At 37.8% G+C, this 13,730-nt stretch overlaps 1 protein-coding gene across 4 annotated transcripts in view; it reads right to left on the bottom strand.

The window, feature by feature from the left end:
* Positions 1–3,530: 3,530 nt before the first annotated feature.
* The window catches only part of NLN (neurolysin), a 56,125-nt gene continuing 45,925 nt past the window's right edge, over positions 3,531–13,730 (bottom strand). For 2 of the 4 annotated variants that reach the window (XM_032675489.1, XM_032675484.1), the window contains one exon: positions 3,531–8,302. In XM_032675489.1, coding sequence (XP_032531380.1) covers positions 8,267–8,302 — 36 coding nt within the window. In that variant the 3' untranslated portion in view covers positions 3,531–8,266. Of the gene's footprint in view, positions 8,303–10,134; positions 12,134–13,730 lie in introns of those variants that run through there. The other 2 variants (XM_032675488.1, XM_032675486.1) reach the window with 2 other exon arrangements.

Genomic DNA, 13,730 nt, shown 5'->3' with positions numbered 1-13,730 from the left:
TCCTAACAATAAGAAAACACAGATTTCAGAACTCATGTATTTTTTATTTGCTGTGACCAACCTGGCAAACCATTCTATGAAATAACTTAGTGAGGCTACTTGCCTTCCTGCAGCAGAGCACTTGGCATGGCATTCTTGGCACCACAAATTCCATCAATAAATCTCAGCAAGATTTTTGGCAGCAAGAACAGAATTATTTCTACCTTCCTTTAATCACACAGGACAACCCAGAGCTGTTACGATTCAGTGCCCCTGGAACAACTGGAGAAGGTTTTTTGATGTATTACATTACACCAGCATAAATAAGATTAAAGATCTTATTATATATCTGGAAACGAAACAAGTATTTGGATAAAGTTGTATTCCCTTCCTCCATCCTCCCATAGCAATAAATATTTTTAACCTCAGTCTGTTATTTATATCCTGTTTATAAACAGACAGTTGTCTTACCAATATCTCATTTACTCTAATTCATAATCTTGATATGAATGATATGTTTTCATGTTCCCACTTGCAAAAGTTAAAGTATCATATCAGATTTGACTATCAAGGAAGAATTAACTCTGAAGCTGAAGATTATAATCACCTTCTTGTTTGGTCCTACAATTACTACCCACACAAGTGTCGTCCCACTTTTAGTTTCAACACATCTTCCATACATACACAGCACATACACACTGTTGTCATTTGGCAAGTTGCTTTCCTGCCCTTTGATCCTTTCTTAGTCTGTGACATCTACATTTGTGTGTCATCCTTTTATCCACGTCTCCAAGTGTTAGACACAGAGGAGCAGCCACATAGATATCCAGCCCATTTCACTTGCAGCAGCAGCCTTGTCAGTAGTTCTTCTCACCAGTAATTCACAACTCTGGCTTTGATGCCATACCACTGTTTTTGAACATACTATTGTTTGAAATAACTGTCTTGATACTGTCCTTCAGGCTTTAGCTTTACAGCTCTTCCCACACTGTGAGATTTCAGGTCTAAATGAGAACACAGAGGTAGTACAACACATATCAATTATTAATATTAATAGGATGGCTGAAATAAATCTATCCCTTACACAGAGATATCTTCTCTTGTTAAAGTTATCTTAGCAGACATTTAAATATTTGGTGAACCTCACAGTTCATTTTTTCTGTAAATTCATGCTGAGCAGACAGCTAGCTGACTTAACAAAGCTCCACTGGCTTTTAGCAGACCTGTATAAGAGAATCCCTGCTGAGGATTCATTTCCATCCAACAGCTACCTGAAAACCCATCTCATTCATGTTAGAGTAAAACTCTAAACCCGGCCATTCTATTACAAAAATCTGGTTTTTATGGAAAGCAATATGTCTGCAAGCATCTCAATGAAAAAAATTAATAATTTTCTCCATTAATATTTCAGTGAATAGTTCTCAGCTAATATGTCAGGAATTTTTCAAGTTCTACCACTGACCAAAATCTAAATGATACAAAAAAATCTCATGAAATAAATGTTGAGAAAAAAAGATTATATTGAAATCCAAAGCTCCAATTAAAAATATTAAAACATTTCAACCAGTACCAACTCTGATAAACCATTCCAAAAAACTCCTTCTCACCTACTTTTATGAACTCTCACCTAAACTGAGAAGTTACTTTCTACATGTAGTAAACTATAGTTTGGGCTTGCAGACCTGACTGCAAGTTAGGCTGCCCAACAAGTCCTATTATAATGACCTGTTTTCAATTTCTTTTAAATTTGCTGAACTGTAACAGTTTGAGCTGAAGTTCTCCACGCTGAATATGCTCCCCAGGCTGATTTCAGTGAGGAAAATGTTCCCTGAATTATTTTGGCTGTCTCTGAAATCAAAGAAAAGTATTATACATATTATTTCAACAATTAAAAACATCTGATAGTAACGCTTTAAAGTAAGATTTGAAACACGGCAGAGAACCAAAATTGTTTTGAAATGTCCTTTCTGCTTTTGTCATGAAGATACACCTGAATTTGGCCTGGTTATATACCTCTAAGAATATGCAGTTCAGTAAAAACCTGCTGCAGTTATGTAGCTAAAAATCGCTAAAATCCCTTGAAATGCTTGAACCTCCCACAGGTTAGACTAGGCTCAACTGCAAACGACCCATTTTATCCCATGCAAGAGCTCCCTTCAGGCCACAACCACCGAGCTGAAGTTGGGCAGACTATAGTAACAGCTGCTAACCCACTCAGGCTTCAGCAAGATAAATCAGCAGAAATGTGGAAGTGCAGCTTGTCCCTTCTGTGCCCTCAGTGGTGAATTTTCTGGCAGCAGATAAGGAAGCCAGACAGAGCTCCCTGTTATTAGTGCAGAAGGAACAATCCACAAGGGAACTGACTGAACAATTTTTCTAGATCTTAAATCTAAAAAACAAACTGTACCTTGTGAGCTATTGTAAGTTCTGCACTTAAATCTGTGCTGTAGAAAAGATTATCTAGAAAGTATCCCATTATTTCCTTTATGATCTCAGTGGACTATATAATTGAAACCAAAATGTACTTTAGCCTTTTGTTTCCTAGTGTTAGTCATTGTGTCATCGTGAAATGTATTTCTCTCCGTGTCAGGGACTTCTTTTTCCTCTGCGACTGACAATCTAGTCCCTCACTGACAACCACAACAGCACCAGCACATAAGATCTGTGAAACTAATGGCATTACTGACTGAAATGTTCAGCACAAAGGGCCACGGCTCTCTTCACCCAAGATCATTACCTTGTTATATGAAAATTCAGAGCCAAAAGTAACAAATTACAAGGCTTAGAATTTTTATCTTTAATCATCAGAGCATTTGCTCAAGTGCTCTCAAAGTAAGGGTGGACATGAAAACATATTGGTGGGTATGTTGAGAAAGCATGCAAAATAAGTAATTCTTTTCATAGCAATTCCTTTTGTGCATTTTAGTCACTGCAAATGCACTAGTCAGCAAAAATAACCGTGAATATTGTTACTTTCGCCATATGAATATTACTCTAGTACTTTATATGTCTCTTTGTATAATAGACAAGAAATACCTTAATTTTCTATTTTTGTGTTTATAATAAATGATGCATTCATATTTGTGTTTTCTGGTGAAAAGTCAGAGCTATAAAGTTCTTTTGGTGAAGGGAAATTTTATCATCACTTTACTGATCTCTCCCTATTTGTATTCAAATCTCCTGCAGTCATAACAAGCATCTTCTACTTTTCTGGCTGAACATTATTCCTTTTCCCCCTAAAATTAAACCATCTACAGCACTTGAATATTGGTTCTCTAAAGAAAAGGGAGATGACATAATCCACAATAACTACAGCATAAGGAGATAGGCATCCATGCTTAGATTTTCAAATCCAAAAGAATGTTTGATAGTTGCCAAAATACCTTCTCTAGGTCTAACTTTTTAAATGTAGAGAGGGATATTCTTATCCTTGTTATCCATTCGGTGAAATACTTTAGACAAAAAATGGTCAGTAAGAGGAGGACAAAAACTTTTACATGTTCGGCAAGTTACCATAGTACGGTTTTTCAGATCCTTTAACAATGGCTCTCACTGAGCTCACTAGATCCTCATTCTCTGAAAATCAACTTAAATAACTAAATAACGTAATACATCACTTAAATAACTAGCTTTGGACTCTGTATTTTAACATGTAAAACTGCAGCTATGAAATACTGTTAATACAGGTTACACACAGAGGAGTTATACTTTGTCCTTGGGGAAAAATCAAGTGGTTATTTATATTCATTCCTTCCTTTACTGTCAGCAGAATAAAAAAAAATGTACTCACAAACATAAAACATTTCAAGGCGGAAGTAGCCACAACAGAGGTAAAGAGGGTTCACAGAGGCAAAACTGCTACCAGAGCACAAGACATAGCCAGGATTTATGAAAAGACATGAAGGGAACTTGTAACCTTCATGCTCAACCTGTATTTGCAATGTAAGATGGTTCAGGTTCTCTAATGACAATCTGATTAAAAGTGAGCACAGAAATGTTATTACCTACTAAAGACATATCAAAAGAATCATATATTTTGCCAAGGTGCACTGTTGCTTACGTTGAGGTATCAATTTGCAAGTCACATACAAAAAGTTTTCAAACACTCTCAGAACCATTTCAGAATTCACTAGCCTGAACTCACAATATTATCCAATTATTAATAAAATTGTGCAACAGTCAAATTTAATTAAATATCAAGAAGAAAATTATATTCTCTTGTCCTTCCTTTTAAACTAAGGAAATTCTTTTTCATTAAGTCTATAAGAGAAAATTAAGTCTCTTGTTTTCTAAGACATCTTGCTGTTTTTTATGACATACAGCAATATTTCACAAATAAAGTACTTATTTGTTTTATTAAACAAACTGAACAACCTTCCTTAGACAAAATTTCTCCTCTGAGGATACTTAGCACATAGCAGAAGAGAAAAAGGCAATATAAAATATGAAATGCCTCAAAATTAGGAAATATCAAATCAGTTAGATGCTAAGCTCTGCAATAAAATCCTTACTGAGACACTCAGCACTAGAAATGATTCATTTATTCTTTTACACCTAAAATTTTATTTCTGAAATTTCCAATTCTGCTGCTGCCTAAGTTTGTCTTCTGTGTTAAATTCTATCTTATCATAGTGCTTCTGCACAAACCAAAACTGCCTTCTTATTAATGAAGTCAGCAGTGACCTTTGATGAAACTTTCCATTTTAAATAATGTTGTACAAAATTAAATAAAGGAAAATTATATCAGCAATTGAAACATCTTTGTTATCATGGGAAAGTAATCCAGAGAAGCATCATTTTTGTTACAGATGTGGGCCAGCAACAATAAAAAAAAAGTTTCAATAATAATTTTTAATATTTTGGGAACTTTGTTGATAACTAAACAAATGCTACTTTAATAGACACATTGGGGATTTATTTAGCAAATTATACTACAGTGGCCTAAGAAATCACACCTCTGCAGCTTCCCAAACAGTGTGCTGAGTTAGAGAACTGAGCCCAAATTAATCAAATATGCGTATCAGGCAAGTAGAATTTCTAGTCTCCGAGGTTACTCCAGCACAGAGTGCACTTAAAGGGGCTTGATTTTCTCTTTTCCTCTTTTTGTTTTGAGATAGTCATTTGCAGTCTCTGCTTTGGGTGTGGAATGTCCAGAGCTAAAAGAATTGAAAACACAAAGCTACTCACTCCATCACCTTTGGACACCCAGAAGAAATAGCACCCTTCTGCCGCAGAAACAGTCTGTATCTTGGATCCTTGTCAGTTATCTTCTAATTTCAAGACACTTAAGAATCACAGAATACCAGGCTGTAAGAGGACATCAAATATTATCTGGTCCATGCAAAAGCATGGTCTGCACAAGATGGCCCAGCACCCTCTCCAGGTGGATCTTAATAGTGTCCAAAGTTGCAGAATCCATCACCTTCCCTGGGGAGATATTCCAATGGCCTATTGTTCTGTTAAAATTTTTCTTCTTGCATCCAGTTGGAATCTCCCCAGCAATAACTTGTACCCATTACCCCTCTTCTTCTCCATGTGATTCCTCCTAAAAAGAGAATCTCCATCTTTTTTGTAGCCACCCTTTAAATACTGGAACAGAGGGATAAGGTCTCCCTTGTGCCTTCAAGCTCCTCAAGGCCAAACAACCCCAGTTCCCTCAGCCTTTCTTCACATGCCAGGCTTCCCAAGCCTTTGATTGTCTTTGTGGGCCTTCTCTGGACCCTCTCCAGCCTGTGAACATCTGTTTTGTACACCAGGGACCAAAACTGAACAGTGTTCCAGCTGAGGCCTGACAACCAGCAAATAGGGTGGAATAATGATTTCTGACAAGCACTGGGCAAAGTGGGATAACTCTTCACCTGGTGAAGCCCTTGTTGAAGCCACCCATCCTGTTGCCTTTCTTTGCTGCAGGAGCACACTGGCCACTGAGACTGAGCTGCCTATCCACCAGGATCCCCAGCTCCCTTCCCACAGAGCTGCTCCCAAGCCGGGTAGATCCCAGCCTGTGCTGCACTCCTGGATTATGCTTTCCTGGATGCAAGACCTTACACTTGTCTTTGTTGAACTTCACACTGTTCTCATTAGCCCACTCTTCCATCTTATCCAGGTGTTCCTGCAGGGTAGTATTCTCTTCCCAAGCATCCGCTTCCTCATGCAGTTTGTTATTATTGGAAAACTTCATCGGAGTACACTTGATCCCATCTTCCGGACCATTTATGAAGGTATTAAATTGTGCTGAGCCCAGTATCAATCCCTGGAGGACCTCACTTGTTGCTGGTTTGAACAGGAGTGATTTCCCACACCACTTTGGGTGCCTTGGGTCAGCCAGGTCCCCACTCACCCGAGAGATCACTTGTCTAGACTGTAATGCAACAGTTTCTCCAGAGGAGGCTGTGGAAAGCAGTACCAAGAGCGCTATTGAAAGCCTTGGAAAAATCCAGGTAAACAATGTCCACTGCTTACCCCACATGAATTGAGCAGGTTGCTGTGTTGTAGAAGGTGACCAGGTTTGTCAAGCACAATTTGCCCTTGGTGAAACCACGCTGCCTTTTCCCAGTCATGCGCTTCATCTGACATTTGATAGCCTCCAGGAGGATTAGTTCTGTAACTTTCCCAGGGACAGCAGGAAGATGGATGGATCCATATTTTCCTGGACCCTCCTTTAAGTCCTTGTAGACAGGGGTGACAATAGCTTTCTTCCAGCCTTCTGGAACATCCTTTTATCTCCTCAACTTCTAACAGATTATGGAGACTGGCCTCACAATGACATCAGCCAGCTCTCTTGACACCCTTGGGGGGATGTTGTCAGGGCTCATCAAATTGTAGGGTCAAGCTCCTACAAGATCCTAACAGCTCTACCTTCACTGACAGCAGCTCTCTGTTTGCATCAGCCTGGATTTTTGTTCTTAATACCAGTGCTGGTGAAGACAGAGGTGAAGAAAGTGTTGAGAACCTCTGCCTTTTCAGCACTGTTGGTGACTGATTCACCTCTCCTGCTCAATACCAGGCCAATATTTTCCTTCTGTTTCTGCTTGTTGTTTATGTACCTGAAAAACCCTTGCTTGTGGTTTGTGACATCTCTGGCCAACTTCAATTAAAGCTGAGCTTTTGCTTTTTGAACCAGATCTATGCACACCCTTGTAGTTCACAATGGGTATTTGCCCATGAAGAAGATAATATGTGATTTGCCAACATAACTCTTGCCATTCCAGCCTGGGTAATTATTGTAATTTAAGAATTTACAATGCCCAGGCTTTAGACATGTTTTTGAAGAACCCAGGTAGGACTTTCCACTTGAAATTGACTTTTTTTCCATGAAACCTATGAATGGTTTTGTAGTATATCTCCTTCTGTCCAGGATATAGTCTATGAGACACAGTTATATGACTAAACTGACTGGATTTTTCTCTGGTGTGCAGATAAATCTTTCCCTGTAATGCAGACTCATTTTCCCGTGATCCTAGATAAGTCTTGCAATTCTCTGTGTTTTCTCAGTGTTCACCATTAGTTTTCTGTAACAACTGAGGGTGGGCTTGGGTTGTTGGTTTTTTTTCTTCACAGAATGTATCTCTCATAAAGGGTCTGGAATTCTATTTTCACACATCTTTGGGAGAAACTCCCCTTTTTTAACATGTCATTTCTTCACCACACCAAGCTTACTCTTGTATACTAAATTTATGTTTTACCTAGGTGAGAATATCACACCCCTCCCCTTAAATTTTCTCCTAAAAAACCTGATCCACTGCATTCCAACTCATTTATCATGTTATCTTTCTATTCAGACTGAACAGATCATTTAGGAAGACCTCTTCCCTTTTTGTGTTCATGGCAGAGAGGTTCCTAGGTACAGCTCTAATAAGAGCTTACTGCACTGGATAGCTGATGGCTAAAATGAAACCAATTTGTGATTTATGCAATTTCCATAAGAAGTCAACCAAACCTAATGTCATTCCTAGGGAATGAAAGAGAGGAAGGCCAGCCACCTTAGACTTAATCCACACTTTTACCATGGATTATTGTGGTTAGATTCTTAAGAGCCAGAAGTTCTTAAGTTCTCAGACCAGATGTTACTTCTTCAAGTTAAGGGGGACTGCTGAAAGTCTCTAGCGGAGTAAAGTGCATACAGAAAACAACATGAAGTAAAAAAGAAGTTGATTTGCCAGTAAATCAGAAGATCTTCAGATGTGGTTTATATCTTTTTGCAGATTCGTGCTTGTTCAATCCCTCCCTTGCTCACTATCTTCCAGCAGAAATGGTGGAGGGGCCTGTGGCTGGCCTTATGCAGGGTTTACCATGCTTGACAGGAAAGAGAATGACCCTGTTCCTGTAGAAATAGATAAGGCATAAACACACTTGGGCAGAAACGCACTCATAATGTGAATATGTATACAGACAACATATCTGTAACACCTTTCAACTTCTGATGGTTTTCCTTTTCTGTAGAGAATGTCAGCTTATTTGTATAAAAATAACATTTCATTCTAAGAGAAAAATGCTATTAAGTTTAATTGCACTATATTAACTAATATTTTACAGATAGCTGATTCAAACTGTCATCTCTATGGGTCTTAACTGAATTTTCAATAGGATAAAATTCTTTCATTTCTTGACATGGCTTGAAATACAAAACCACACTTAAAAACACTTACCAAAGTGAATGTGTTTCTCTTGGTGCATCATTTCAAAACACAATGTGCAATGTATCTCAGAATATGCTGAGTTGGAAGGGACCCACAAGGATCATAGAGTCCAACTCTTAGCCCTGCACCAGGGCACCCTGCACCATCCCCAAGTGTGCTTTTAGACATCTCTCATTAATGTTTTAGGCTAAGACTCTTTCATGTTTATAGAATCATTTAGTTCTTGTAAAACCCTTCTATTATTAACAATATTAATAATATCTTACACATTATTTGGCTGTAAAAATCTGACTAGATTTCTGATCTTTTGCCAGATTTTGGTAGTAACTTATCTTGGATGTTGAGCCATGACTAGTTTTTAGCAAATAAAAGGACAAATACAAATTGCTCAGTTCTTTACCAAGTGCTTTTCCCAAGTTTAAAGTATACATCTCAGCTAATTTGTTGACTAAATTCCAGAAGACAGCAACGCTTCAATGGAGAGGTGTGGGAGAAGGAGGGGGGGACAATAAGTTTTGTGCCTTACAGTTAGACCAATCAGAAAATAACAGCTCTGCAAAAAGAAGTCTTCTGTTAAAACCTAACTGAAATCTGGAAATTCAAAGGAGACAACCAATGAAGAAAAAATAACTGCCTAGTTAAAAATCCCATTTTTAACAATAACTTGGGGTTATTAATCAGTTTCTACTTTCTACAGAGAAAAACAATGCCTTCTTCAACAAGAAATCAAAGGATGAATTTATCTCCTGTCACGCTGAAAAAACATCTGTCTGCTCAGTTTTCTTACAAAAGTTTGTAAATCCCACAATTATGCAGTTAAAGACAACTATGTCAGGTTAAAATGTTTGCTTAATTTAAAAGTACATTTTCCAGTTGCTTTTGCTTTCCGTTAGTGGTTTAGAAGGCAAGAAGTCCTTGGCAATGAATTACATTTGGCAGTGTTACACCTCTCCCCTGAATAAACACGCAACAAACTTTTTTTGCTAAGATTTGATTTACAGAACTGTAGTTTTAAAAGGAAAGAGGCCCAGGAAATCAATCTGATTCCATTTCACCCAGTTACTCTGAATGAAATCATTGTGTTTGGTGAACATGTATCTTCTGAAAGAGACTTCACTTGTCTTGATTTGGAGACATTGAGAACTGACAACCCCAACTATTGGGACAAACTGCTTAGAAAGTTGCTTGTCTTCCTCACTGTTAAAAATGCTGTTATTTTGTCTTTGAAATGACTGGCCTCAAATTCTGGCTGACATTCTCCTACTAAGGATTAAAGAGCCTTTACTATGTAATGGCAATACCTAGAGACTGCAAGTCTCTGTTCTTTCTCTATAGTGGATCAAACAGCAGGTTGATTTCTTACAATATCCTATCTCTAGCAGTGGCTAAAAGCAGATGCCTAACAGTAACATGAATAGGGCTACGATATTTCAGATATTTTCTTCAATATTCTTCAGATTTCCACCCCCTACTTTGTAGGGTCTTCCCAAGGATGAATAAGGTTTTATGTATTTAAATACTCTCCACTGGCTTCTCTTATTTTGAACTTACATAGACGTATCACTTCTATACTGTTCTCAGCAAGGAGTTCCACAACTTAACTTTATTCTACACAGAGAATCACCTGTGTTCATCTGGAATAATAAGCCCTACTAGTTAAAAATCCAGACACCAAAATTCCATACAATTGCTGATACGGTATACAGAAGTAGCATCAGTAACTTGTTCTTAAGCAATATTCTTGCACTCATCCATCATGACATTGCCTAACCATTCTTTGCTATAGTCTCCTAGCAATTCAGATTGAACAGACTGCTGTAACTAGCCTCTAGATACTTTTGGAGGTCAGTATTTTACAGAATACAGTCCTCCAAGCTGTATTTTAACCTACATTTTTAGTTGCTAAAGGCATGTTACTCATTCCTTTGCCCATGGTACAGAATTTTTTCATCTGAATACCCAAAGCTTTCTAACAAATCAAGGAATTCCCTGTGACTGCCTTTTTTGGTTAATTGTTTACAAGTTCTATCACCAATGCTTTTATATTACAGTCCTGTGTAATGCCTGAAGCACTTAGATCACTGTTCAGTGGTAATTCTATGCCATTAGGTACTCTAAACAGTTAGCTGTTCTTAATCCATTTTATATATCCTCTATTGATATCATGTAGTGTCATTTTAAATGAAAAGATGCACATTAAGTCAAATACCCCTTACATAAATCTTTTTACAATCACCTTCATCAGGCTTGTAATGGCCACAAACAATTACATCAGGCTTGTCTGACAAAACTCTTTTTTACTAAAATTGCTCACATTCTCTGAATTATAATCATTGTTTAATTTTTCAGCAACAGAACCATATTTATGCTTTCCCACCATTTTGCTTAATTTGGCTTTCCAGCTGAATGACCAATAGTCACCTATTTGGTTTTTGAACACTAGAACTCATTAGTACTGTTCTAGTATAATGGCATATACCCAGTTAGCCCAAGATAACCAGCACTGGGAAAAAATCCCTCAACACTAATTTTTGTTTGTTTGTAAAGTACAAGTTATTCAGCCCTACTCAGGCCAAAATGTTTTTTCTTAGTAGGTATTGCTCAATATACTCCTCTTTTAATGGACTGGAAAGTACTCCATGATGACATCACATTCCTTCTTTGTAAATGCAGAAGAGAAAACAAAAATTCTTTTTGTTATCATTTGCAATATTAGCATATTCATCCGCTGACAGGTCTGTAACACAAATTGGATTTATTTGTTCTTAATACACCGAATTATACCTATTATTTGCTATAACACTTTCATCCATGTTTCTTTTCATTGCCAGTCTTAGCCTTCTTTATAATTTTTATCACTTTACAATTCCTCATTTTATAACTATTTCCTACTCCTGACTTCCCACCTCTGTTTTGTTTATTTTTAATTGCTGTTTTTACTGGTGAACAGATTGGTTCTTAGTAAGAATTGTTCACAAAGATTTTTAAGTTGTGAAATTGTGGGATTTGGGACAATTGAATTTCAAAGACACACCATGTCTCATTCACATTTCATTCCAGTGATTTTACTCATTGATTCTCCTAACAATGATATTTTTAACCTTTTTAATTCATCAGGAATATAGCACAAGCAAGTAATGGTGAAGTCTATCCTCTGCTAATCAATACGGAACAAAATTAGGTCATGGTTCTTGGTTCCTAGGCAACCACTAACTTCCAATTCATTTACTTAATTTGTCTTTATCCTAATTAGGTCTAAAATAGATTGACTGCTGTTTGGAACCACATCTTTTGTATCATCTGCACTTCTACAAAGGCCAATAATGATTAGCTTTACAGGATTTCCAGCACAGGCCCCACAAAATGAACTTCCCCCATAACTTTTTTCTTTCCACTATGAGTAACTATTATTTAAATATATTAATGAAGAAAATAGTGGTGAAATAAAAAAATAATCTTCAGATGTCAGGAAGAAGTCAAGTAACAACCAGGTGCATATTCTCATGTTCTTTCGCCTGCAAATAAGAACAGAAATCTATTTGCAGAAAAGCACACCTTTTTTCTAATTCATAAAACCATGAAAAACATTGAAGCAGCCTTTCATAATCAGTATGCATTATTAGTCTTTTCCCTGCTATCTACCTCTTATATCCACTTCAACCCCTCTACAACTATTGTCAAAACACCCTTCTCCAGCTTCATCCTTCCACCTAACTGCTTTCCTCCCTTTACCTTTGATTTGTACCACATAACCTGCTGATGTCTAGCCTCTCTAATCCCTATCAGTAATCACTTACCATGCCAACAGCTCTTGTGCTTTCAGGAAACCCCTCCAGGAATCTGCATTTCACTCAACTACCCTGCATTACCTCCAAAGGTACTTGGAAATTGTTTCATTTTTTTCAGAGAAGCTGAGATCTTGACCTTGTAATTCACTTGCTGCACTTTTGAATGTACCCATTAGTCTTCTGTGTTGAGTGCAGTTTTAGCTATAGGATGATCTAACTTAATTATTGCCTGATGCAGGCTGAAGGAACTGGCTTCTACAAAAACAAATTACAAAAAATCCTATTCTTTTGGAACAGGTGTAGAACATAACACTTTCATTTGTGGTTTCAACATTAGTTTTTTCTCCTCCCTACACACATGGATATTCATCTGATGCTATTTTAACCATACAGCCATGTCGGCATTTTCATATTCATGTAAATAGCAGACATTCTTCTGCACTTCAGTATCTTAGTTACTCTACATTGTACAATGAACTAACACACATACTAAAGAGTAGGAAAATAAAAAAGTTAATTGTCATCATTTGCATCAGTACTGTTCTAAATCTAACTTTTAAATCACCACATGACTTTTAATCATCTCATTCATTCATTCATGGCTGGGCTTCGCGAATGAAGATTTAGGAAGGGCTCTACCCACACGCTGGTGGCTAAAATGGCCAATACGAGATAGACAAGTCTGACTGCAAAAGGCACAGCAGAAGGACTCCTTAGGTGGTATATTCAGCAAGACATGATTCTTTCTGCGCTGTCTTTTCTCCTCAAGAGTGATCCTGCGTGCATTCTCAAAGGAAGCAGTAGCGTTATAGATGGTGTGTCTCCAGACCTCCTGACCGGAGGCCAGAGTAGACCAGTTATGGTGATCAATATGGCCAAGGCTGAGATGTTGTTTCAGGGAGTCCTTGTATCTCCTCTTTGGGGATCCTCTCTTGCGGCAGCCAGTGGCAAGTTCACCATAGAGCAAGATCTTAGGGAGGCGGTGGTCCTTCATCCTGGAGACGTGCCCTGCCCAGTGAAGCTGTGTTCTCAGCAACATGACCTCAATACTTGTGATTGCTGCTTGTTCTTAGGATTGTACGGAGACAGCGCTGATGGAAGTGTTCTAAGAGTCGCAGGTGGTAGCGGTAGATGACCCATGATTTGGATCCATATAAAAGAGTAGACAGCACAATGGCTTTGTAAACACTGATCTTTATACTCTTCTTCAAGTGTTTGTTTCGCCAAACTCTTTTGTGGAGTTTTCCAAAAGCACTATATGCCTTTGCTAACCTGTTGTCTATCTCTCCGTCAATCTTACCATCCGAGGACATGAGGCTACCAA

This window comes from Chiroxiphia lanceolata, chromosome Z (genome assembly GCF_009829145.1).
Source record: "Chiroxiphia lanceolata isolate bChiLan1 chromosome Z, bChiLan1.pri, whole genome shotgun sequence".
In the NCBI taxonomy this organism is placed as follows: domain Eukaryota; kingdom Metazoa; phylum Chordata; class Aves; order Passeriformes; family Pipridae; genus Chiroxiphia; species Chiroxiphia lanceolata.
This window is presented reverse-complemented; position numbering and strand designations above follow the sequence as displayed.